The sequence below is a fragment of the Rhinoderma darwinii genome, chromosome 1 (assembly GCF_050947455.1).
Source record: "Rhinoderma darwinii isolate aRhiDar2 chromosome 1, aRhiDar2.hap1, whole genome shotgun sequence".
NCBI classification, from domain to species: domain Eukaryota; kingdom Metazoa; phylum Chordata; class Amphibia; order Anura; family Rhinodermatidae; genus Rhinoderma; species Rhinoderma darwinii.
Window position 1 is genome coordinate 532,594,110 of NC_134687.1, and position 26,665 is coordinate 532,620,774.

A 26,665-nucleotide genomic window follows, 5' to 3' on the forward strand; every position below is an offset into this window, starting at 1 on the left:
CTGCAAGCATACTAAAGAACACGGAAAGTCAATTGAGCTTAAAAATAGTTATAGTTATATATACTGCATATATGTAATGAACAATTGAATGATATGGTTATTCTAATAATTTATTTTAATTTTTATGTATAGGGATTCGTATGTTGGATGGTGTTGTGACTGATGCCATTGAAGCAAGTTCTATTGGATTTAATCCTCAGCATGTGGACATTTACAGTGCCAGCTGGGGCCCAAATGATGATGGTAAAACTGTTGAAGGCCCTGGGAGACTGGCCGAAAAAGCTTTTGAGTATGGTATCACACAGGTAAGATACTACAGGCTATTGGTAAATACAAAATAATCCCAGAACTGTCAAAGGAAAAGCAATAAACTTGTTAATTTCCATAATTGTATACTTATTAAGACCTTGTATACAGAATGCTGCATTAATACCATTTTTTCAGCCAAAACCAGGATTGGTTTCAAAAAATAAATTATTATGGACCAACACTGGGTATGGCTAGAAATACAATTTATGCATTAAGTGAATGAGGCCTAAGGAATTATAACAACACGCATGTAATAAAGCAACAGTGGAATGTTGTTGACCAAAAGGGCTAGAGTATGTTTTGGATTTGTTGACATATGTCTAATCCATATGGACTTATATAGATGAATTTGTATATAGATAAGGTAAATCCTTTTCAGCTGCTATCAAACCTCTTTAAAAAGAGATCTCTGTTTTCAGGCAAGTAGGTTTATTTAAGAACTGAAAATTTAGCCCCGGAACTAAGATCTCTAGGTCTACTATTGTATAGGGGGGCTGTGTTTTTTTTTACACACCTACATCCAAATTACAGCATTTTGGTCCAGCAAACTGCACACAACTGGTCCATAGAGTTTGCTATATGGATATACATGTGCAAATAACATAGAACCTCCATACAGAGATCTCAGCTCAGGTGATTCATTTTTAGTGCTTGGATATTATAAAGTGTCAGCACCTTCACTCCAGAGTAAAATAAATATAATTGCTTCAAATCAGAGATCCCCTGAAAAAATATAAATATTTTATCCAACTGTGAAAAAAATTGTAGCATGATACAACGGAAATTTCAAGACCGGAAAATTAGATATTTTAATGAAAACTGTGCCTGGTTTTGCCATTCGAAAACATCATTATTGCAATTCTAGCGATAAGTGTGGTGTAGACACAAGATTGTTATAAAGGACACAATATATGGAGATTAGAAAGAAAAGGTTGAAATACAGAAGTAGAGAGGACAAGAACAAGATGACACAAAGACCTTCCAAAACCCAATTACAAGAAAACAGTGAAGAGCAGAATAGGTCTCTGAAGTGAGAAGATGTAACAGGCACTTGGGCAGCTGGGTCATTTTGTTAAATGTACTTCAATCTATAAGAGCTGGAACTACTAGGTCAGACCAAGTGTTGCAGTTTCTCCAGCATTGCCTGCAAACACATGTAGATTCTTTATAATATTCAAACAGTGTGTCCAGATATCATGTAATTCCATAGCCAGGCTTTCCTTGAATCCCAGCCAAAAACATAGACATTATTTTAATGTACTTTATCGTATTTGTCTGGAATCTATTCCATTCAGGTTATCAAAGAACATTTCCACCTAAAAAAGCTACCCCTAAATATAGATAACTGACCTGTCATCTTGTGGGGATTCTAGTAATATCCTATTCATTATAATTAATAACCTCCAGATACAGAAAAATTACTGGGCTAGGTATTATTCCAAAGAACATCCCCCCTTATGTATTGTTTAGGCAACTCTATAATTAATTCATTACTACAGAGAATACAGAGTCTAGAGCCAGTTTATGTCAAAGAAGTATCAAAAACCTTTATTTAAATATACAAAACAAAAAACATATTTTAAAAAGATATATGACAGGAGAAAAACTCTAAATATGAGCACCATAGAGACACATCAGGAGAGCCAGATCAATAAATCACAAACCCCATTGCATGGGCTACTATAAGTTTAAGGCTAATAAAGAGTGTTGTTATTTCCTATCTATACACATGTAGATACATAATCAGGACATAAACAGTCCAAGCGTAAAGTGGTGTAATAGAGGGAAAATGTGAGCCATGCCCTAAATCTTCATAAAGTAAGCCACTTGTTCTTACCCATAAGGTATTCTCTGGTGTTTCCAGTGGTCTCTGTGTGCACCCCGACGCGCGTTTCACAGTGTCTGCTTCCTCAAGGGGGTATATGTTAAGGATGTTATGAAGCTTCCCATTTGAATGAAAAACGTGTGATTTGGGATGAGTAATCTATTCCTACACAACCAGAGAGGATTGTGGGAATGTTGGATGGCATTGGCCTATTTTAAGGATTTGTCTCACCAAGACAACTACTTTTAATATGTTTTATTAGAGCATATGGACGCCATTGAGTGGTCCCCCACTTAGTATTTACTTATATGAACCAGAACGGAGAGCTGCTGAGTAATTGTGGTTCCTGCTCATAGATTAAATTGGATTACATGGTTGACTGTTCACTTGCAGACGAGATGTATGGCCACCCACAGCTTTGATAATAACAGCTGATCACCATGGATTCCAGGAGATGAATCTGCATCGATCTGCTGATTGCTTGAGTGTCTCTCTTTAAAGAAGGGTCGTCTTCGTGAAACAACCCCTTTAATGGTGGCCTTTAACAAGCATTGAAAACGTAGATGTATGGGTCGTGTTAAACAGAGGCATAGATAGGTTCTCCAGCACCCGGGGCAAAGATTCAGTTTGGCGCCCCCCCCCCCCCCCCCACGAACCTCTTTTCCGACATCTCCTTCCCCCTTGGCATGTTTGTTTTCTCTACCAATCAATGAGGTGTAATTTTTTTCCACATTTTTTTATGTAGCTCAAGCATAAAGCCATTTGTACATTTTACAAGCAACATAGTTCTATATACAACACCAGAACCAAGCTCATTACATATATACAACACTAGAAAAAAGCTCAGTACATATATACAGCACCAGAACAAAGCTCAGTACATATATACAGCATCAGAACAAAGCTCAGTACATATATACAATGCCAAAACAAAGCTCAGTACATATATACAATGCCAGAACCAAGCTCAGTACATATATATAGCACCAGAACCAAGCTCAGTGCATAAATACAACACCAGCACAAATACAATCAATTTAGTGCAACCCGTGCCGTATAGGTTTGCACTAAATTGTATACAGTTCCCAGCATGACCCAAACAATGGTAAGGATATGCTGGGAGAAGCTGTTTCACAAAAAAATAAAATCATACCACCCATCATCTCGCTGCAGATCATACAGTGACTACAGTGCTGATTAGAGGCAGAATAAACATTTACATTAAGTGACTCACAGGTGACATCAGATTCTAGTTGTTCTTTTTCTCTTTTCTTCTCCATCTGGTCCAGACCTCTATGAAAACTTCTCCTGGGCACACAGCCCATTTCTGCAGTTTGCAACTCAGATGTCTTCAGTTTCTCACTTTTCAAACATTTCTGCACCTATAAACAATGATAAAGTTCCCAAGGTGCCAGACACTGTCCCCATAAATATAATAGTGCCCACATGTATCCCCCCTGTAGATAGTGCCCCAGATATAGCCCCCTGTAGATAGTGCTCCACATATAGTCCACCCATACATATAGTGTCCAACATATAGCTCCCCTATAGTGCTCCATATATAGCCCACCCCTGTATATAGCCCACCTGTAGATGTAGCCCACCCCTCTATATAGTTTCCAACGTATAGCCCACCCCTGTAGATAGTGCCCTGCATATATCTCCCCCTATAGTGCTCCACATATAGCCCACCCCTGTATATAGTGCCTCACATATAGCTCCCCAATAGTGCTCCATATATAGCCCACCCCTGTATATAGCCCCCTGTATATGTAGCCCACCCCTGTATATAGTTTCCAACGTATAGCCCACCCCTGTAAATAGTGCCCTGCATATATCTCCCCTATAGTGCTCCACATATAGCCCACCCCTGTATATAGTGCCTCACATATAGCTCCCCTATAGTGCTCCATATATAGCCCACCCCTGTATATAGCCCCCGGTAGATGTAGCCCACCCCTGTATATAGTTTCCAACGTATAGCCCACCCCTGTAGATAGTGCCCTGCATATATCTCCCCCTATAAATAGTGCTCCACATATAGCCCACCCCTGTATATAGTGGCTCACATATTGCTCCCCGTATAGTACACCACATATAGCCCAGCACTGTATATAGCCCCCCTATAGATAGAGCCGACCCCTGTAGATAGAGCCCCCCTTGTAGATAATGTCACTCACATTTTTATTATGATAAAAAACAACAACTTTACATACTCACCTTAATCCTGTTCCCGCGCTGTCTGGTGGCAATGCAGACCTGCTCTCTTCTGAGCAGGTCTGCTGGGGTTGAACAACGCAAGCGGAGAGATGACGTCATCGCCCTGCTTGCGTCGTTGAAAGGTGCTGATTGGAAGTTCACTATGACTTACCCTGTCAATCAGTGTCTTTCAATGATGCAAGCGGCGCAAAGAAGTAATCGCGCACTTGAGTCGTTGAAAGGTGCTGAATGGCCGGGCACGGAGCGTACCCATCCATTCATCGCCTATAGTGCAGGAGGGGGGGGGTGCCGTCGCCCTCTCAGAGAGGCAGCAGGCCATCGTCATATATGGTGCGGCCCTGGCACCGCCCACCTCCCTCATAGTTGCGCCCGGGGAACATGCCCCGCCTGCCCCCCCATAGCTACGCCCCTGTGTTAAAAGTTGTGCCAATGATAAGAACTGCCATGAGGAACTTTAGAAAAGGCCATAGTGACATGCACTTTAAGTAGCCCTTTACTTAACTAATGACATAAACTGTGTTAAACTGAAATAAAAACACCACAGTCTTTTAACGAAAACACCGGTCTACCCTTTAAGGTTGAGCATGTGGAAATTTTTTCTGCAGAGGATATTCCGCTTGCTGTGACAAACAGATTAAGAAAATAATGAAGTAAAAAGCAAAAGCTAACAATATTGTCAGGGCTGCGGGCTATGTGGACCCACTAGGCAGGTACTCAGAGTAGAAGACACGTGGTGAAACAGGCACAGATGATGCTTAGCGTAGCAGATGACACTGGACGTGGCAGATGACAGCAGATGGGGCAGATGGCAAAAGACTTGGCAGATGAGGCACACATGACTCCCACAATAGGCTGAGGCTCAGGAACAAACACAGCAACAGGATACATAATACGGGAAGCAGGATACGAGAACACTGGGAGCAGGATACAACTAAGGGACCATTTGCATAGACGAACACAGGAGTACAAATAACGCTCAGGCAAGGGGAGGAAGGGCAGAGCCCTTTTTAAAGTCCAGGGTGTTACTGGGCTGATTGAGAAACTTTAGGCAGGACAGGACACAGGAGAGCACTGCAGCCATGTGTGTCAAAGTTTTTGAGGAGGGAGACGCCGACATGAAGATACAGTCCTATGGTCGCGGCTGCTGGTAAGTGGGACGTGCTGGCGGTCAGCGACCACAGGCATAACACATATAACTAACCAATAGAACCAGAGGGAGGTGGGCAGGAGCTGCTCAGCAGAAAAAAGAATGCCACTCCCTACTGACCCACCAATATATGACCTAATATGCCCACCTCTAACTACAAAAGCATGGGAAAATCCGAAAAAAAAAACCACCCCCAAATGCTCTATTAACCCCTTCGCGCACCTGGATGTGCCATTACGTCCTGGTGCGGGGGATGATGTTTGGAGCATGCTCATGCGCTGAGCGCACTCCATATGCAGCGGGCGCCAGCTGTGTTTTACAGCTGACACCCGGGACTAACGACCAGGAACAGCGATCGGCCTGTTCCTGGCCGTTTAACCCCTCAAATGCTGTGTTCAGTCGCGACCGCACATCTGAAATGCTAAAAAGAGGGGGGGGGGCGGCCCCCTCTGACAGCTTATCGGATCCCCCACAACGTGATCATGGGGTTCCGATTGATATCATGGCAGCTCAGGGGCCTGGTGAAGGCCCCCAGGACTGTCTTCACTCTGCCTCTTTTAAGTCCTGCCTGTGGCAAAGCTTAACAGAAGCCTGTAATAATGACAATATACTGCAATACATTAGTATTGCAGTGTATTGTACCAGCGATCTAACGATCGCCGTTTCAAGACCCCCAGGTAGACTAATGAAATGTGTAAAAAAGGTGAAATAAAGTTTTTAATAGGGTAAAAAAAATAATATATTAAAACGTAAAAAAAAAATCCCTTTTCCCATTTATCCACCAAAATGTATTCAAAGCTTCCAATAAATAGTCAAGGCATAAATATATAAAAAAAAGACCAAAGATTGTCTAAACAGAAATAACACAAGAGTATTTCTAAATTTCAAAAAATACAAATCTTTATTGTCCTGTTATGGGAATGACCCCCCCTCCCACAATTACATACAATAGTTAAGAAACATATAATAAAACACAACCTCGGACAAGAGACTCCACCATAATATAATCAACTTATTAGTCAATTGAAAAAGACCAATAATAAAGTTAAATGTTTACGCAGGAGACCAAGTATCTAGAATATGGTCTCTCAGGTTACACCATAGGATCATTGTATAATAACAATAACACAATAGCAAAGGATATCAATATCTAGGTGGTTAACCTATGGTGGACATACTGATGGATGACAGTCTCCGATCCAAGGAAACACCCGGACGCGCGTTTCGCTACCTTCGTCAGGAGGTGATTATGCTAGTCCCTATGCATCTTTAAATACTATACATGAAGCCGTGATGTCCAATGGCGCATATCCCGTCACGCCTATCTCCACACGTCAGACCTTCCGCGTCACGTCGCTTTGCGTGTCTAGACTCACTATGAGTTTAAGTTTGACAACTTCCGGTCTGACATCGGAGGATCACATGTCCGATATGCGCACTCATCACAACCCAGGTAATTACTATATAATTAAATATTTGTTAATTATTTCTGAAAACAAACAACAATCGGAGACTGTCATTTATCATATTATACAGAGGAAAAGAGCATCTCAGTGGACAATCGATATAAATACATGACATATTATGGATCAAATATATAGTCATTAAGTCATTGCACAAAATTGATCCATCTAAGCAAATGAGTCAATAGAATGTCCATATATTGTATATTCCCATAAAACATATATAAGCATTAATATATAAATATAATATTAGTGTAAAGTGAAAATTATATAAAAAATATATATGAAAAAGCTCTAATAATTTACCCATCATGCAAAAAAATAATTATATATTACAAAAACAAGTGAAAATAAAAATAAAAAATAAATACAAAATATATAATAAAAAAAATCTAGATGTAAATATATAGCAATAAAGTGCAATAATATATATTTATATCACAATACATACAAATAATAAAGATTATATGTGAAAAGTATATATATATATATATATATATATATATATATATATATATATATATATATACACAGTGAAGGAAATACTTATTTCTCTGTGCACAATGCAAATAAATATATATAATTTTGACAATGTGATTTTCTGTTTTTTTTTTTTTTATATATAATCTATCTCTCACTGCTAAAATTAACCTAGCCTAAAAATTCTAGACTGTTCATGACTTTGACAGTGGGCAAACTTACAAAATCAGCAAGGGATCAAATACTTATTTCCTTCACTGTATATATACATACACTACTGTTCAAAAGTTTGGGGTCACCCAGACAATTTTGTGTTTTCCATGAAAACTCACACTTATATTTATCAAATGAGTTGCAAAATGACTAGAAAATATAGTCAAGACATTGACAAGGTTAGAAATAATGATTTTTATTTGAAATAATAATTTTCTCCTTCAAACTTTGCTTTCGTCAAAGAATGCTCCATTTGCAGCAATTACAGCATTGCAGACCTTTGGCATTCTAGCTGTTAATTTGCTGAGGTAATCGGGAGAAATTTCACCCCATGCTTCCAGAAGCCCCTCCCACAAGTTGGATTGGCTTGATGGGCACTTCTTGCGTACCATACGGTCAAGCTGCTCCCACAACAGCTCTATGGGGTTGAAATCCGGTGACTGCGCTGGCCACTCCATTACAGATAGAATACCAGCTGCCTGCTTCTTCCCTAATTAGTTCTTTCATAATTTGGAGGTGTGCTTTAGGTCATTGTCCTGTTGTAGGATAAAATTGGCTCCAATCAAGCGCTGTCCACAGGGTATGGCATGGCGTTGCAAAATGGAGTGATAGCCTTCCTTATTCAAAATCCCTTTTACCTTGTATAAATCTCCCACTTTACCAGCACCAAAGCAACCCCAGACCATCACATTACCTCCACCATGCTTGACAGATGGTGTCAGGCACTCTTCCAGCATCTTTTCAGTTGTTCTGCGTCTCACAAATGTTCTTCTGTGTGAGCCAAACACCTCAAACTTCGATTCGTCTGTCCATAACACTTTTTTCCAATCTTCTTCTGTCTAATGTCTGTGTGCTTTTGCCCATATTAATCATTTCCTTTTATTAGCTAGTCTGAGATATGGCTTTTTCTTTGCCACTCTGCCCTGAAGGCCAGCATCCCGGAGTCGCCTCTTTACTGTAGACGTTGACACTGGCGTTTTGCGGGTACTATTTAATGAAGATGCCAGTTGAGGACCTGTGAGGCGTCTATTTCTCAAACTAGAGACTGTAATGTACTTGTCTTGTTGCTCAGTTGTGCACTTCTCTTTCTACTCTGGTTAGAGTCTGTTTGTGTAGTCCTCTGAAAGGAGTAGTACACACCATTGTAGGAAATCTTCCGTTTCTTGGCAATTTCTCGCACGGAATAGCCTTCATTTCTAAGAACAAGAATAGACTGTCGAGTTTCACATAAAAGCTCTCTTTTTCTAGCCATTTTGAGAGTTTAATCGAACCCACAAATGTAATGCTACAGATTCTCAACTAGCTCAAAGGAAGGTCAGTTTTATAGCTCCTCTAAACAGCAAAACTGTTTACAGCGGTGCTAACATAATTGCACAAGGGTTTTCAAGTGTTTTCTAATCAACCATTAGCCCTCTAACACAGTTAGCAAACACAATGTATCATTAGAACACTGGAGTGATGGTTGCTGGAAATGGGCCTCTATACACCTATGTAGATATTGCATTAAAAACCAGACGTCTATATCTTGGTGAACCCCGTAAAAATAAATAAATTTGAAAACGACAAAATCGCTGTTTTTTAATCAACTTAGCTTTCAAAATTTTTTTAATAAAAAGTGATCAAAAAGTTGTATGTACCCAAAAAAATGTAACAATAAAAACTACAGCTTGTCCCGCAAAAAATCAGCCTCTCGGAATGTGGTGAAACAAAACAATTTTTCTTTAACAAAAAGTTTTTTTTTATTTTAAAGTAATAAAATAGAAAAATATCTATATAAATTTGGTATCACCGTAATCGTATTGAGCCACAGAATAAATTTAAGTTGTCGTTTTTACCACACACACCGTGAGAGTCGTAAAAACGAAACCCAAAAAACAATGGAGGAATTTCAGCCCACAAATAATTTTTTTGTCATTTCCCAGTACATTATATAGTACTTTAAATGGTAACAATAGAAACTACAACTCCTCCCGCAAAAAAAAGCCGCCACACCACTCCATCGAAAGAAAAATAAAAAGTTATGGCTCTTGGAATGCGGGGAGTGAAAAGCGAAAATCAAAAATCAAAAAATGGCTCAGTCCCAAAAGAGTTAAGCTTATTTGCAGTCCCTGCAAGTTTGATGTTTAAAACCTTCCATTTTATACATGATCACAATATACAGTATGTGCAGTATATTCCTAGTTAAAGTAGGGGTACAGTCTTTTAATACTGTGTATTAGCCATTTTATTTTAACCCCTATCCACACCAGGACGTAACTGTCCGTCCTCGCAGGAGGTTACTTCCCGCACGAGGACGTACAGTTACTGAGTTTTTCCCGGTGCACACTGTCGGCGACAGTGTGCACCGGGAACCGGGAGGTCAGCTGTCGCCGACAGCTGACACTCCCCTCTTGCCGGCCAGCGGTCCTTTGCCGCTGATTTCGGCGAATTAACCCCTTAAATTCGGCGATCGGGTGCAATCGCCAAATTTTAAGGGTTTCTAGCATATCGGCAGACCCCCATCCGAAATCGCGGGGTCTGCCGATAGTTAGTATGGCAAACAGAAGCCAAACAATGGCTTCCGGGTCTGCCATGGACGGAAGCCCATCAGGACCATCCTTCGGCTGGTCCTGATATGCTTCCTGTCAGAGTGACAGGAAGTCACTGTGTCGTTCCTGATGCACACTGTCGGCGACAGTGTGCATCGGGAACTTGGAGATCAGCTGTCCCCGACAGCTGACACTCTCCAGTGTTGCCGATCAGCGGCTCATCGCCGCTGATTTCGGCAATTAACCCGTTACATGCGGGGCTCGATTGCGATCTCCGCATGTAGCGGGTTTGTAGCGCATCAGCAGCCCCCATGCAATCGTGGGGGCTTCTGATGCTTGTGATGGCACCCGGGGGCCAGACAACGGCCCCCAAGTCTGCCATGTATGTCAGCCTATGAGGATCAGCCTCTGCTGATCATCGTAGACCAACTGTCAGAGTGACTGTGACGTCACACTGACAGTTGGAATACATTACACTACCTAGGTAGTGTAATGTATTCTAGCAGCGATCAAAGCTGCAGGTAAAAAAAAGAACGTGTAAAAAGCAAAAAAAAAGTTAATAAACAAAAATATAAAGTGTAAAAAGTAAAAAAAAGTTAATAAAAATGTTTTATAAAAGTGTAAAAATAAAAGGTTTTGTTTTCCTATAATAAGTCATTTATTATAGGGATAAAATGAAAACGTTAAAAAAAAGTACACATATTTGGTATCGCCACGTTCGTAACGACCCAATCTATGAAATTATAATGATCATTTTTCCGCATGGTGAACGCCGCAAACAAAATAAACGGAAAACTGTCAGCATCGCTATTTTTTGGTCACCTTCCCTCCCAAGATATAGAATAAAAAGTGATCAAAAAGTTGCATTTACCCCAAAATGGTACCAATAAAAACTACAACCCGTCCCGCAAAAAACAAGACCTCCCACAGCTTTTTTGACGAAAAAATAAAAAAGTTACGGCTCAGAATAGCGTGTCCCAGAAAATAAATTATTTTATAGAAACGTAATTTTATTGTGCAAACGCTGCAAAACGTAAAAAAAACTATACACATATGGTATCGGCGTAATCGTACTGACCGGCAGAATAAATTAAAACGTAATTTATTGCGCACGGTGAACGCTGTAGTAAATAAAGAATTTAAAGCGCCAAAATCGCTGTTTTTTGGTCACCTTAGCTCTAAAAAAGATCCTGAGGGGCCAAAATGCTAACTATACCCCTAGAAAAATTCCTTGAGGGGTGTAGATTCCAAAATGGGGTCACTTTTGGGGGGTTTACACTGTTTTGGTCCCTCCGGGGCGTTGCAAACCCGACATGGCACTGAAAACCAATCCAGCAAAATCTGCGCTCCAAAATCCAAAAGGCGCTCCCTCCCTCCTGAGCCTTGCTGTGGGTCCAAACATCAGTTTAAGACCACATATGGGGTATTGCCGTAATCGGGAGAAATTGCTTTACAAATGTCGGGCGGCTTTTTCTCCTTTATTCCTTGTAAAAATGAAAAAATTCTATGTTTCCACAGGAAAATAGGTGATTTTCATCTTCACAGACTAATTCCACTAAATTCTGCAAAAAAACTGTGGGGTCAATATGCTAACTATACCCCTAGAAAAATGCCTTGAGGGGTGTAGTTTCCAAAATGTGGTCACTTTGGGGGGATTTCGACTGTTTAGGTACCACAAGACCTCCCTCAAACCTGACATGGTGCCTAAAATATATTCCTAAAAAAAAGGAGGCCCCAAAATCCACTAGGTGCTCCTTTGCTTCTGAGGCCTGTGTTTCAGTCCATTAGGACACTAGGGCCACATGTTGGATATTTCTAAAATCTGCAGAATCTGGGCAATAAATATTGAGTTGCGTTTCCCTGGTAAAACCTTCTGTGTTACAGATTTTTTTTTATTACAAATGAATTTCGGCAAAAAAAATGAAATTTGTAAATTTCACCTCTACTTTGCCTTAATTCCTGTGAAACGCCTAAAGGGTTAAAATATTTTCTGAATGTGGTTTTGATTACCTTGAGGGGTACCGTTTTCAAAATGAGGTGATTTATGGGGACTTTCTAATATATAAGGCCCTCAAAGCCACTTCAGAACTGAACTGGTCCCTGAAAAAATAGCCTTTTGAAATTTTATTGAAAATATGAGAAATTGCTGCTAAAGTTCTAAGCCTCGTAACGTCCTAGAAAAATTAAAGTACGTGAAAAAAAATGATGCAAACATAAAGTAGACATATGGGGGATGTTAACTAGTAACTATTTTGTGTGGTATTACTATCTGTTTCACAAGCAAATACATTTAAATGTAGAAAAATGCAAATTTTTGCAAATTTTTGCTAAAATTTGAAGTTTTTCACAAATAAATATTGAATTTATCGACCAAATTTTTTCACTAACATAAAGTACAATATGTTACGAGAAAACAATCTCAGAATCGCTTGGATAGGTAAAAGCATTCCGGAGTTATTACCACATAAAGTGACGCATGTCAGATTTGAAAAAATCATCTGTGTCCACAAGGCCAAAACAGGCTGTGTCCTAAAGGGGTTAACATGCAGTATGTATACGCGAAGTATTCTTGTACATTACATTAAATTATTTTTCGTTTAATATTGAAATATGTAATATTTGCTATATTCATTTTCATAACCCCTATAAGTAAATGCATAAAGAATGATCCTGGATAGTGTGTTTTCAAGCCTCATGATAATGTAAATGTTTATTTTGTAAGAATATATAAGAAGCTTCTGAATAACTAAAAAATTCTGCAGAAAAAATGAAGTGCATTAGTACTACAGAATGTATTATGTATGAGCCCATGTATGCAGATTTAGGACACATGATCATGTTACACTGATGTTGCAATGCTTGCATTTAAAGGGGAGAAATGGAAAAGGTTCCATCTATGTCTGGGCTTCTGGTAATGGTGGTCGTCAAGGGGATAACTGTGATTGTGATGGATACACAGACAGCATCTACACCATATCCATCAGCAGTGCCTCCCAACAAGGGCGGTCACCCTGGTACGCAGAGAAATGCTCCTCCACATTAGCTACAGCCTACAGCAGTGGGGATTACACAGATCAGAGAATAGTAAGTACAGAAAATAAATATATATCAGCATGATTCCTACTTTGAGCTAATAAACATGAACAAATATTTTGTTATTATTTTCATTGTCTGATTTGTTCTTTGCTGCATAATTAGCAGTAAAGTGATTGCATTAGATTAGAAAAAGGGATTGTTTTTTTCTAGAAACAGCGCCATCCCTGTCTATGGTCTGTGTCTTGTATTGCAGCTTAGATGTATTCAAGTAAGAAAGGGTTAAGTTGCAATACCAGACACAACCATTACCAAGAGTGGCGCTATTCCCCAGCAGATCCTTTACTGCTAATTTATACTTTAAAGCAGCAAAGAACAAATATTTTTTTAATACTTTAAATCATTTTTTATAATTAAATACAACCCATTCAGCATCTAATTTTCTTAAGATAGTCTTGAATTAAGTCAGTTACGCTGGATTGACCCATAGCAGTTTTTGCCTAGGACTGACTAAGATTAAATGTTCAAAGATATATTCACCACGGTTAAGAGAATTCTCTATTACATCCAGTAATTATCAGACCTGTAAATATCTGTGTGTAAATCCGATCAATTACCTGTTAGCATGTCCTCTGACTGGGCCTCAAAACTCTTTAGATAAACTAAAGGCCCTATTACACGGGCCAATGATCGGGCAAACAAGCGTTCATATGAACACTTGTTCCCGATCATTGCCCTGTGCTCGTTCATCAGCTGATCTGCTCTTTTACGAAGAATGAAAAATCAACGTTGTCGTCAGCAGATCGCCCTGTGTAATCAGGAAGATGCGCTGCCGACATTATAAAAATGTAGGGGGACGAGCGATCAGAGAAACAATTGCTCGTCCCTATACATAAGCAATCATTTCTCCATATGCAAGGAGCAAACGAGCGCCGATCAACGAGCTGTCTCATTCATTGGTGCTCGTTTACACGACCCACGTCGGGCCGTGTAATAGGACCCTAAGATATACAATTTGTTTTCGATTTAGGAGTAAATATTTATTAAGATTACTATATTTCTTTTTCTTTTGTCAAACTTTAGATAAGTGCAGATCTACATAATGATTGCACTGAAACGCATACAGGCACCTCGGCATCCGCCCCATTGGCTGCTGGGATATTTGCTTTGGCACTGGAACAAAAGTAAGGACAAAAATATCCTGCAATTCACTGTTTGCCTGTTATACCAAAATACATAACAAATAACACAATCCAGATTCACCTATCCCTTTAAGACCAATGTGTTTCTTCTACCATAGATGTAAATTAACCTTTGCATTGGTGAATCTTTGCTTAAATATTAGGGAATTCTGCGGGTACCATCATCAGAATATAGGTGCTATTTAGGACGCTTTATATCTATCACTTTCACTGAAGCTATGGCTGTCGTCATATGTACATGGATGAGATTGCTGTTGTGATGGCCTTCAGTAGACTTGGGTTTAATATGTTCATTTTAATTTATTAGCCCTGATCTCACATGGAGAGATATGCAGCATCTCGTGATCTGGACAAGCGAGTATGATCCATTAGCCAATAACCCTGGCTGGAAGAAGAATGGAGCAGGACTCATGGTGAACAGTAGATTCGGATTTGGTCTGCTCAATGCTAAGGCGCTTGTGGATTTAGCTGATCCTAAAACATGGAAAGGAGTTCCTGAAAAGAAAGTGTGTATTGTTAAAGACAGTGACTTCACACCAAGGTAAGATTAAAAAAAAAAAAAAAAAAAAGCAAGGACAAGAGGAGTGCTCATTGGCTGAATATACATCATGTGCCAAGAACAATGGTCAAAAAGAGCATTCAATTGAAAGTATGACTTTATGTTATCATTTCTTCTTGCATTGTGCTCTTTGCGACATACTTTAAAATAATAATTCTTTATAACTAAATAACCAGTTAAAAAATGGATATGTAATAATAAATTAAAAGAAAAACTCAACATAAAAAATGCCACTCTATGTTGTAGCTCAGGGGAAGCAAACCCATGGCATGCATGCCACTTTGGGCATACCACAGAATTTTCCTAGCACAGGCGCTGTTGTACATTACGTGATGATTATGCAATACGTTGAACCTCAATGCCCACCTGTGGCCTGCCCACTCCCTTTTACTACTGTGCAGTTACTGTTCCTCCCCACCCTGCCCACTGGCACAGTACCTAAAATGCAAAGCAGCAGAGTATGCGGCACCTGCCTGGTCTCTGTGTGGAGTGAGCGCAGTCTCACACATCAGGGTGAAAATAACTTACCACTGAATACTAATGCTTTATAGTCCTCTATATCATGGTCCATAAACATTTCTAATTGCTTTTATTTCTACTTGATTTGAAAAACAAAAGTCATGGTACCTACCTGCTATAGAGATAATGATGAGAACTATTGATCAGATATTGATGCCCTATCCTGAGAATAGGCCATCCATTTTTAGGGACTGGACAACTCCTTTAAAATAAGTAGCTGAGACTGGGAGAATGTAACCAGAGCCGCAACTGCATTCTTATTATAATGATACTAATGTAAAACAGTCAACCAAACACTTAACACATGACATCTTCCCATAACTTGTCTGAATCTGTTGTAACATTTGACATAATATTCATATAATTGCTTGAAAATCACATTAAGAAAATATTTTTTTGCCCTAACATAGTCAATTAATTGTTAATAGGCAACATTAGAACATAAGGCACTATATCACATACTGGAATTGGAGATTTTGAGATTTAAAAGGCTGTGGATTGAAATATACTCTATAGCAAAATCATTTGTCCTCATACCATATATAGCTGTAAATCATTTCTCAACTATTAGTATATGGAAAGATTGTGGTCATATACACACATGTAGATTATGGAGATATTTAGCTATATTGGTAATTGTTCTTATATGGGTACTCCAGTGATTACAAATTGATTTAAATTTAATCATCAAGATATTTTATTTTACTTTGCAATATTTATAAACTGAAACCAAATCTGACTCGTCTGTTACTTTGCTGGTCATCATCGCAAATTGAGATCACATTAAATCCATTAGCAAGCAGGCTGGCTAATGGATTTAACAGGTTTTTCCAGACGATAAAAATGTATGGCCTATTCTCAGGATAGGCCATCAATAGCTGATGGGTCGGGGTCAGACTCCTGGGACCCCCGCCAATGAGCTGTTTTGCCTTTTATCCCATTCACTTCAATGGGAGAAAAGCCTGCAGTACCTGTGAATCGACGCTAAATATGTGCCGACGTTTCACAGTGAGCAAGAAGAAATGAAGGGAAGCAGGGCTTGTACGCGCGCTGCATCCCCTTCAAAACAGCTGATCAGCAGGGGTCCCGGGAGTCCGACCCTGTCCCATCAACTAATGATAGCCTATCCTGATCATAGACCATCAATTTTTATCGACTGGAAAACCCCTTTAGGTCCTGTTCACACTGAGTTTTTTTTACACGTTTTTTTGACGAGGAAATCGTGCCAAAAATGGCCAAAAATGGGCGGCGGAGGCGGTTTTTCCCTGCGAGTGGTAAAACAGGTTTGTGGGACAAAGAAGCGACATGCCCTATCTTCAAGAGCTTACGTCTCTAACGTCACATTGAAATCAATGGAGGGGTAGAAAAAGCGCTTCTCACTGCATTTTTGCCCGCGCCACTCAATGGCCGTGGGTGAAAAACGCGGATAATGCCGTGCAGGCAGATGAAACTCTGCCTCAAAATTCCAGACAGAATTTTGGGGCATAACTTTCAGCCTGCAAAAAACTCAGTGTGAACATACCCTTAATGTGATCTCAATTCAAGATGATAAACAGATTCCACAAGTCATGTATGCTCAGTCTAGAGTCCCCTCAGAAGATCTCATAGAGACTTTCTATGTTCCGTGCAAGTAGAGTCACATGGGCACTGTAAGAGGGGTAAATTGAAACTCCGGACTCCCAAAAATGATGCGTCATTTGAAGTGCTGGTTTCCTCATATGGAGCTAAGGGACCCGTTGGGCAGATTAAATGCTCCAGAGCCCATATATAACCACAACCTTTGCACCCCCTATAGTTACACATCCCTGTCCACTTTAATAAAGTCTTATTGCTGCAGACAAGATGAAATATTTATGGACAGGGTTAACGTAGGTTAGTTTAAAGTTCAGATTAAGGTACACAAACAGGTCTTCTTTGGTGTACAAAAGTAATCTATACGTTTCTTACAATACTGTACACATTTGAATATTAACACACATGCCCCATTAACTTAAACATTGTTAAATGCGTAGCTTATAGGTTTATCTCATAACACAAAGTTATGGCATATTGCTAGGATATGCCGTCAATTTGTGATGTGGGGGTCCGAAATGCTAAGACCCCCACTGTTGCTGAGAATAAAGGGGCTGCAATGCTGGTTTATCAATGCTTTCATTGTTATTCCCTGCACAGCGGTGTTTCCAGCCACCTGCTGTGCAGGGAACTGCAGCACAGCCCGTTCACTTGCCAGGAGCGCCCCCTGTAAGGAAAAAATGAAAAGGGGACACTGAGCTCAACCAGCTCAGCAGCCCCTTAATTCTCAGGATTGGTGGGGGTCCCGGCAGTCAGACCTCCACTGATCACAAAGTTATGGCTTATCCTAGCGATATGCCATCACTGTGGGTGATGGGAATAAGTCTAAGGCTCCATGCACACGAATGTATTTTTGCAGTCGCAATTCATTTAAATGGGCCCATGCACACGACCGTGGTTTCCTCGGTCCGTGCATGGCCCAGGAGCCTGGACCGCAGAAAGAACGGACATGTCTTATTACGGCCGTGTTTTGTGGTCCAGGCTCATAGAAATGAATGCACGCGGCCAAGTGCACGGCCCGCGATTTGCGGGCAGCCCACTGGTGACACTCCGCGGCTGTCTGACCCAAAAATCATGGCCGTACACATGGCTACGGTCCTGTACATGAGGCCTTATAGTAAACCCTTGGGGATGCATTTAGTACAGCTATGCCTGTATGGGAAGCATGCGTGACTGCTGTCATCAGATGCGTAGCCGTGTATAAATAGGGAGTGCAAAAGTAGCAGTCGCTCAAAAACTCCTACTGCCACATAAGAAAACATCAGTATTATAAATAGCACATGGAAGGTGGAGGGCCCTGTTATAGATTTTACATTGTGCTCCGGGTGCTCTATGTTATGCCTCTAGCTGTATTCCCTAAGAAGGGAGAACTTTTCCACTATAGGGTATAACTAGCAGAGACTTCATAACTTTCTTGGATGTGCAGCTGAAAAGAAACTGATCACTAAGAATAATTTTGCTTGTTGTAAGATGTATTACTACTCCTACAACCATTTTTCTTCTTCATGCAGTTTGTCATATTTGTGATATAACATGATTATTTAAATACAGAAAATATAAATTCTCATACCTTTGTATTCTTTTACAGACTTTTAAGATCAGAAGATGAAATTACAATTGAAATTCCCACAAAAGGATGTGAAGGGCAAGACAATAATATCAAGTCTCTAGAGCACTTGCAGCTGGAGGCTACTGTTGAGTATACGCGACGGGGAGATCTTCACATCGCACTAACGTCACCATCAGGTATCACAAAACAGTGCGATAATGAGTGTGAAACATCTGTATAGCCTACATTGTATTTTAAATGAAAGAATGGGATTTGCATGTTAAAGTAAATGACCAAGTCTTGTCTAATTTGGTCATCCATGAGTGTTTTCCAAAAAGTGACATTTATGTTATTACACCAACAGAAGTTGACCAGGTATCATTACAGACCCACCAAAATACACATCGGTCTTCTATCACCTACCCCCCAGATTTAGGGGGTGCAGACGTAGCAGTTGCACCTGAGATTTGGTGCTTAAGGGGGCACATAAGTAGACACCAGTATTATAAATACTCATGCGAGGTGGAAGGTCCTGTTTTGGATTATGAATTAGGGTATGTGCACACGCTAGCTGTCATTTATGGCTGAAATGACAGACTGTTTTCAGAAGAAAACAGCTGCGTCGTTTCAGCCGTAAATGCTCCTCCTCGTAATATACGAGGCGTCTGTGACGCTCGTATATCTTGAGCTGCTCTTCATTGAGTTCAATGAAGAACGGCTCAAATTACGTGGCAAAGAAGTGTCCTGCACTTCTTTGCCGAGGCAGTCAATTTACGCGTCGTCGTTTGACAGCTGTCAAACGACGACACGTAAATTACAGGTCGTCTGCACAATACGTCGGCAAACCCATTCAAATGAATGGGCAGATGTTTGCCGACGTATTGTAGCCCTATTTTCAGGCGTAAAACGAGGCATAATACGACTCGCTTACGTCTGAAAATAGGTCGTGTGAACCCAGCCTTAGGGTTACACCTCTGTCTATCACCATTGTTACTTCTCTAGGAACTGCCATCAGATGGCTTATTGCTGTAATATTATTAGATCTTTGAAGTACGACTAGTGAATTCACATGATGGGCCAAATAAACCTAACCTTTTATAATTCCAATGCAGAGACATGAACAAATGAATACTGTATGTTCTCTGGATAAATAAACATTACAAAAAAAAAACACATAACAGGGGTCTAGTAATTACTGTTTTTATATACAGGAACCAAAACTGTTCTTTTGACTGAAAGAGAGAGAGATACATCTACTAATGGTTTCAAAAATTGGGACTTTATGTCTGTTCACACTTGGGGAGAAGACCCAGCAGGAACCTGGACTGTCAAAATCTCAGATGAGGTAAGAATAATAAAGAACTAATAGTCACAAAGAATTGTAACCTATGTACACATTGTTACACCAACTACAATCATCATAATGTTGTCTTGCCTTTCAAACTTTTGATGTGATGTTGTGATTTGACCCAAAAATGAAAATGTACAATTTTCTTACTACAATATAGTCTGGAAGAAAGCAAAATGAAGGAAGAATTGTTAATTGGAAGCTGATCCTTCATGGAACATCAACCCGTCCAGATCATATGACTAATCCAAGAGTGTACACTTCCTACAATGTTGTCCAGAATGATCGCAGAGGTGTGGAGAAAATGGTAAACAATGAAACGGTATGTAATTACTGTGTATAAACTACAACCACTTACATGCTTATGTTTTCTAAAGGTAATCCTCACCCAGACAATTTCGTTTTGAAAGAAGTTTGCAGCAATGTTTAATTCGCATGGCAGCTCACATGATTGAGATTCTGTTTTTGGGTGCCCCTCCCCCTCCTTTGCATGCAGGGGTGACAGAAAATGATTGTCAGACCTCTTCTTTGCACCTAGCCACTGACTGTCTCATTATCAACTATTTCAACAAAATACAAATGAACTTTTTTAACATATTTACATTACCTAAAGTTATTGTTCCGCAGGTCATCTGTCGATATTTAATATCATGACATATGGATATCATAGAGCGTGGTCCCCCATTTGGGAATGCCCCTCTATAAGCCAGAGCTCCTGCTATGGGGGACTCAGATGTTCCTCCGAATTAAGAAATCTGCGGCTTCCCACAGCTTTCCCTAGCCATATCAGCTGACAGGACCGACAGTGATCAGCTAATCGCCAGCGGTTCCATATTTAGAGAAGAGATCGTCCAGATCAGTGACATCCAGCCTATAAAATATGTTAGATAAACTAAATCTTACATTTTTATTTTGTAATTAATTACAATATCTATCCACACAACGACATCTTAGATGATTTCAAAAGAGTTTTGGTGAATTACTGAGTAATAATACTCCTTTATTCCAGGCATGAAATAGTAAAGGATTGTCTAAACACAATTTCACTTTTAAACACTATTTTTTTGTTTACATATAGGGGCGTGTCTGTCGACGACTGTTGACTGGTTATAGTAGGAACCTGAATGCAGCTCTGTACTATTAATACATGCAGTAACTCAGCAACAAAATAAACTATATCTATGTACATATAAACTGTAAAATGGTATTTAAAAGTAAATCTGCACATTAATATATCAAAACATTAATGTTCCATTAAACATAAATGAATATATAAATGTCTCATATCATTTCAGGAACCCAGCAAGGAAAAAATAGCTACAGCAAAACCAACAGCTTCCCCAGAGATTGATGAAATGGAGGAGGCAGTGAAATCAGAAGCAATGCTACGTCTTCTAAAGAATGCCTTTGACAGGCAGGCCGCTTCATATGCACAGGAACAGACTGAAATTCCTAAGCACAATTATTATTATGCTCTGGAAAAAATAAGCAAGCAGCCAGATGTAAAAGACAAAGAGAACAGCTTGTACAATGACTATATTGATCGATTCTATAAAAACAAGTCTTACAAGCATAGAGATGATCTTCTATTGCAGGCTCTTCTGAATATTGTAGACAAGCAGTCATAGAATTTATTATGCTTTTTAATGTTGGAATCATGCCACCACCCATTATATTTATATTTTTGCAACCCTAACTTTCCATTAAATTGCCAAAAATGATCACCGTAAATGTATTGTATGTATTCCAGGAAAGATTCAGTCTAACAAATGTAGTGTAAAACCATATAGTTAACACAAAACCCTGGAACATCTAATATTTCAAGTTGTATAGATGTTTGAAAAATCTTTGGAGCTCATTTTTGTAGACTCGTGCAAATAAAAATGATAGGTGTGGCCCATAGAAATTATTTTCCGGTTACACCTGTCAATTTTCTATTGCGCGTTAGAAACTTAGTGAGATCTTCTGGAATGTCGTCATTGAGACATGTTACAAGACTACAATGGTGGAGCCTGAGTTCAGACCTCCACCGATTTCCTATGTTATGGAGCAGCAAAATACATTCAGCACTGCTCAGAGATTTCCATTATCAGAAATCTTTGACACAATATTCTAAACCTATTCTTTGCTTAGAATATTGTACAAGGTATTTCCTGGAGTTCCAGGTCTTCAATGACTTGTAGAGCACCAGTTTTAACAAAAGTCAATTTATCTTGGAAATTGTTGCTGGTCTTCTAAGTACCTATGACATGTCAGATAATTTTTAGATGGATTTCCCCGCAATCGGTACTATGGGCAACTCCTCTACTTTGTATCTACACCAGATTTCGAAAATGAAAATAGCATATAGTAAATAGTGCCAAAACGGTCTTGTATCCCACAGAATGTAATGAGATATTGTCTACATTTTCTGTGCAGTGTCAAATAATTTACAGAATTAGCAGATATGTAGCTAGGTGGTACAATAATATAGTACAGTCCAAGTCATAGGACTAGACAAGATAACCTTTACTGGTAATACAGTAAATATTCTGGAATGAATTTTTGATGACAGTTTGTCCAAAATTTAAAAAAAAAAAAAAATCATATCAAACCTAAATGTCAATTACATAATGAATAAACTTGCAACAACAGAAAAATACAAAAATTACAGCAGGTAAAAAAATGCTACCATGTTAATAAGGGCTCATACAAACAGCAGAACCCTGTGCACGGAGCCTGTATGGCAGTGCACGTAACCTATACGACTCCTTTGAATAGAGCCAGAAGTCCTCTATGCAGTGATGTACAAGTTGTATTGGACTCCATGTTTAGGCAGGGATTCTCCCCTAGACGAGCTAGAATACCTCCGTACATACAGAGTCCGATGGAGCATGCCACGATTTGTTTTCTGTCATATTTGTACAGAATCCGACAGAAAAGCCCCTGCATGCCTCCAAATGAAATTGCAGGCAAACAGAGTTACAATAGAGGACTCATTCACCTCTACGGCAGTCCTATTATTCAGCCACAACACATCCGTGTGCTTGAGCCCTTACCATGAAAATGTAAGGAATTGCATGATGCTTTCAGTGTTCATGTTTTATGTACCTGGGTTGATGTTCAGGTATGTATTTTATCTAATGTTTTCATTGGCTACATCAAAGTTCCCTTTAACATTTATTTTCAATAAATAAATTTGGTTTCATATTTGATAAGACCAAAAATGTCTGCCATCACACATTGTTTACTTTCAAATATTGCATATTTTTCTCTGAAAAACAAGAAATTCACAATGATAATATTTCTTTATTCTGTATCTAAATAAAATGATAACAGGGAATGCGACAAAATAAATCTAAATATGAAAAAATATATATAAAATCATCCAATGTATAACAAATATACAGGTGATAATACATTAATTCTTAAAATATACATGAGCATCTTCTATTAGAACTCTTTATGGTGCCGTTCCTCTTTTTTTTCCTCTTGGAAATGTATGAATTAATTGACAACTATGCATTACCATTCGACATGTAGTACACTTTAGGGTGTGAGCCTATACAGTCTGATACTACAGAATGATAACACTCAGCAGTCAGTTTATTCGTACCTTTCCAGGAGGAATAACAGGGGGACGGCACAATGCAGAGTTCTAAAGAAATATGCGCCAGAATTGTGTTTTTATTGGGAATGCAAGTATTTACTAAAACAGACATGTCAGGAGAGCTGGCAATCTAGTTGCGCAATGGTTAACAGGAATCAAATGACAAAACATGGGTTCTGCTTGGGGCTATTGCCAAACAGAAGTTGCTGTGTAGCTATGGTTTAAATATTATGAAAGAGTATTTAATGTAATAAGGATAGAAATATATTAGAATAATATTATTTTTGGAATTGAACTTGACATATCTAGTTATTCCAGTAGAGAAGATGAAATGAGTAATATATTTTTACCTTGGAATCACAATATATGTAAAATAATACATTTATATATTTTATTGATTTTCCAGTATTTTTTAACAATCTCAAACCAAAAAGTTATTTTTAAAAAACAAATAATTTCATGGTAATAGTCCAGAAAAACTCTAAGCGGGTATTTTATTATTAATGAGGTTTTGATTGACCAGATTGGTCATTTATTCTTAATGCTATTTCATAGTGTTTGGATATACATTTAATATTAAAGCTCCTTCTCATATTTAATGTATTTATAAATGGATGCAATCAGCTTCCCTGTACAAATACATCATTATGATAACCACAAATCCCATCTTAATGCTTGAATTTAGCAAAGCCGATTTCAAGCTACTTCTATAGGACTTCTATGGCAGTTGCACAACCTATACGTACCATTTGGTTGCACCTATGGGGTTGTCATTAGATACTTTTAAGGGTCCACTTACAAGACCATATAATGGATCTGTGTAGTATAATTTTGTAAAACAGTGCCCATAGGCTGCAAGGAGCCCATACTGGACCTGCACGTACCTATAATTTTATACAGGGGATTAAAACCATAAGTCCATGAGAAAAAAATAATGGGATGTTCTGTCACATGTCGTATTACAGAGCATTGCCTCTACAAACATACAGAGGCACCATATGGAGGAATGTGGAGAGCCTATGGATCCATAATATAGACCCGTAGGGACTCTGTGTGCCACTGTACATTGCCCATGCTCGTGGCTTTGCTGTGTGCATCGCTCCTAACACATATTATGAAAATGGTATTTAATATTAGAAAAAATTCTCATGGCAAAAAACGACTTGGATTTTGGTACATTTCTCACTCTGTAGATTTCTTTTTGATACAGGACAATGCTTGGTTTCTTGTGGCTCAAGACAAATCATTGAAAAAAAACAAAAAAAAAAAAACACAAAGCAAATAAATGCCACTAACTGTATAGCTTATGTACTAGACAGTGTATATTTTATTTTAATCTTCTACCATCTAATCACAGGGAAGGCAATCTTTTTGTGATCCAAACAACAGTCCCTGCTTATTTGTAATTGTTATTATGTATTGTTAAGTTGATTTAGATTTCTGGTGACCATACGGACCTTTAACTACTTTTTCTGACACATGAAAATATGTAGGGAAAGTGGGTGGGCTTCCAAGTTTCACTGAGCACTTTCCATTTATGAATATTTACTACCAGTTTTCTACTTACTACTTCATAGTCCGGTCTGATCTGGCATTGTTTTCATCCTGTGCTATTCATCAACAAGGCATTCATGTATATGTAGGGCACCAATGCACGGAAGAGAGATACTGGCGAACCACCCACATGATGCATCAGTATTAATCACTTGCCCCCATTGTTTCTTCAGAAGGTTCAATCTTCTCTTTGCATCTTCATATTTTAGGATCACTGCAAATTCATTATAATACTAGTGTTCATTCTCAGGAAACCACAAAATGTCTCTCCCCATTGTGTGTAGTTGTGCACATTTTAGAGGGTCACCAACTGCATTTGTATATATTGAGAATCCAAGTCTAATAGTTGTAAACTGCTGTAACCTTTGTTTCATCTTCTGACTGTCTAATTTAAAAATTTCTCATAATTTGTACACAAAATCTAATTTTCCATCTAAAAATACATTTCATTAAATAAAGCTTTTGAAAATGGCATGTTCCAACAATAGTACAAAGATATGTGATGTGATGTTATACTTTATTTTGTCTTATAAGCATAATACATTGTGGAAGCAGTTATCTTAGTGTGTGTTTTTGACATGCGGGTGGAGAAATATACAGAGGTAATAACAGTGTGTAGAGTAAAAGAAGAATGTCAACATGGTTGGTATTACTCTAATAACTTAAAGCATTTTGGGTGAACTAGGAAGAGTATAACAAAAACAACCAAAATGATTATTAATGATTCACTGCTCTGATGAAAATCAGGAAACATGAAAGAAATATGTTGTATAGAAATAAAATGTTATTTTACTTATACATAGAAACGTGCACATTTGCATTTAAAGCTTCTATACAAAGCTAACTACATATAAGTTATCTGGGGGTTTCTGCTTTACAAAACAAATTTTTAAATACTGTAATGATGGGGGTAGGGAAACAGACAAGTGAGCCCTAATCTACCCGCCACTCAGTCCCTGCCTACTTGCAACGACCCGCCCTAGGCAACGAGGTACAACTGGGCGACGGTCCCTACGCTCAGTAAGTGCACGACAGACAAACAGACAAGTGTACACAGAAGCTAAGGGAAAAGGGGCAGTTGCCCACGGAAACACCGTGAGCAACAAGAGTGGTGAACGAGCCGAGTCAAACCAGGAGTGTATGAGGTACCAAATGCAGAGCAGGAGAGTAGTGAACAAGCCGAGTCAAACCAGGAGTGTACGAGGTACCAAACGCAGAGCAGGAGAGTAGTCAGTAAGCCAGGGTCAGAATGAAGCAGGGTCAAATAGTTCAGAAGCTGCAGCAGGGCCAGGAAACCAAACGAGAAGAATCACAAGCAAGGAGGAACAGGAAAGGCAGGTATAAATAGACAGAGGGCGGGAGCTAGCTCCGTCTGGCCAGGCTGTGATAGGCTCTCCCACTCCTAAACACCACAAAAAACAGAGACAAAATGATAGTTTTTTACCGCTCAGACGGTTGTAGATGTACAGTCTGAAGTGTTCATCAAGGGTTTGACCTTCCCCTCAGCTAGCATGCAGAAAGAATGATCCAAATTTCCACTGGTGTGTATATCTCG

The 26,665-nt window shown here is 39.1% G+C and overlaps 1 protein-coding gene across 1 annotated transcript in view; it reads left to right on the top strand.

Moving 5' to 3' along the window:
• PCSK1 (proprotein convertase subtilisin/kexin type 1) overlaps positions 1-25,878 on the top strand; it is a 47,172-nt gene extending 21,294 nt beyond the window's left edge. Inside the window, exons 8-15 of the mRNA XM_075837112.1 lie at positions 133-305; positions 13,057-13,269; positions 14,302-14,402; positions 14,728-14,961; positions 18,659-18,816; positions 19,831-19,964; positions 20,128-20,289; positions 21,263-25,878. Of these exons, the coding sequence (XP_075693227.1) occupies positions 133-305; positions 13,057-13,269; positions 14,302-14,402; positions 14,728-14,961; positions 18,659-18,816; positions 19,831-19,964; positions 20,128-20,289; positions 21,263-21,595 (1,508 nt within the window). The 3' untranslated portion in view covers positions 21,596-25,878. The remainder of the gene's footprint in view (positions 1-132; positions 306-13,056; positions 13,270-14,301; positions 14,403-14,727; positions 14,962-18,658; positions 18,817-19,830; positions 19,965-20,127; positions 20,290-21,262) is intronic.
• The last annotated feature ends 787 nt before the right edge of the window (positions 25,879-26,665 follow it).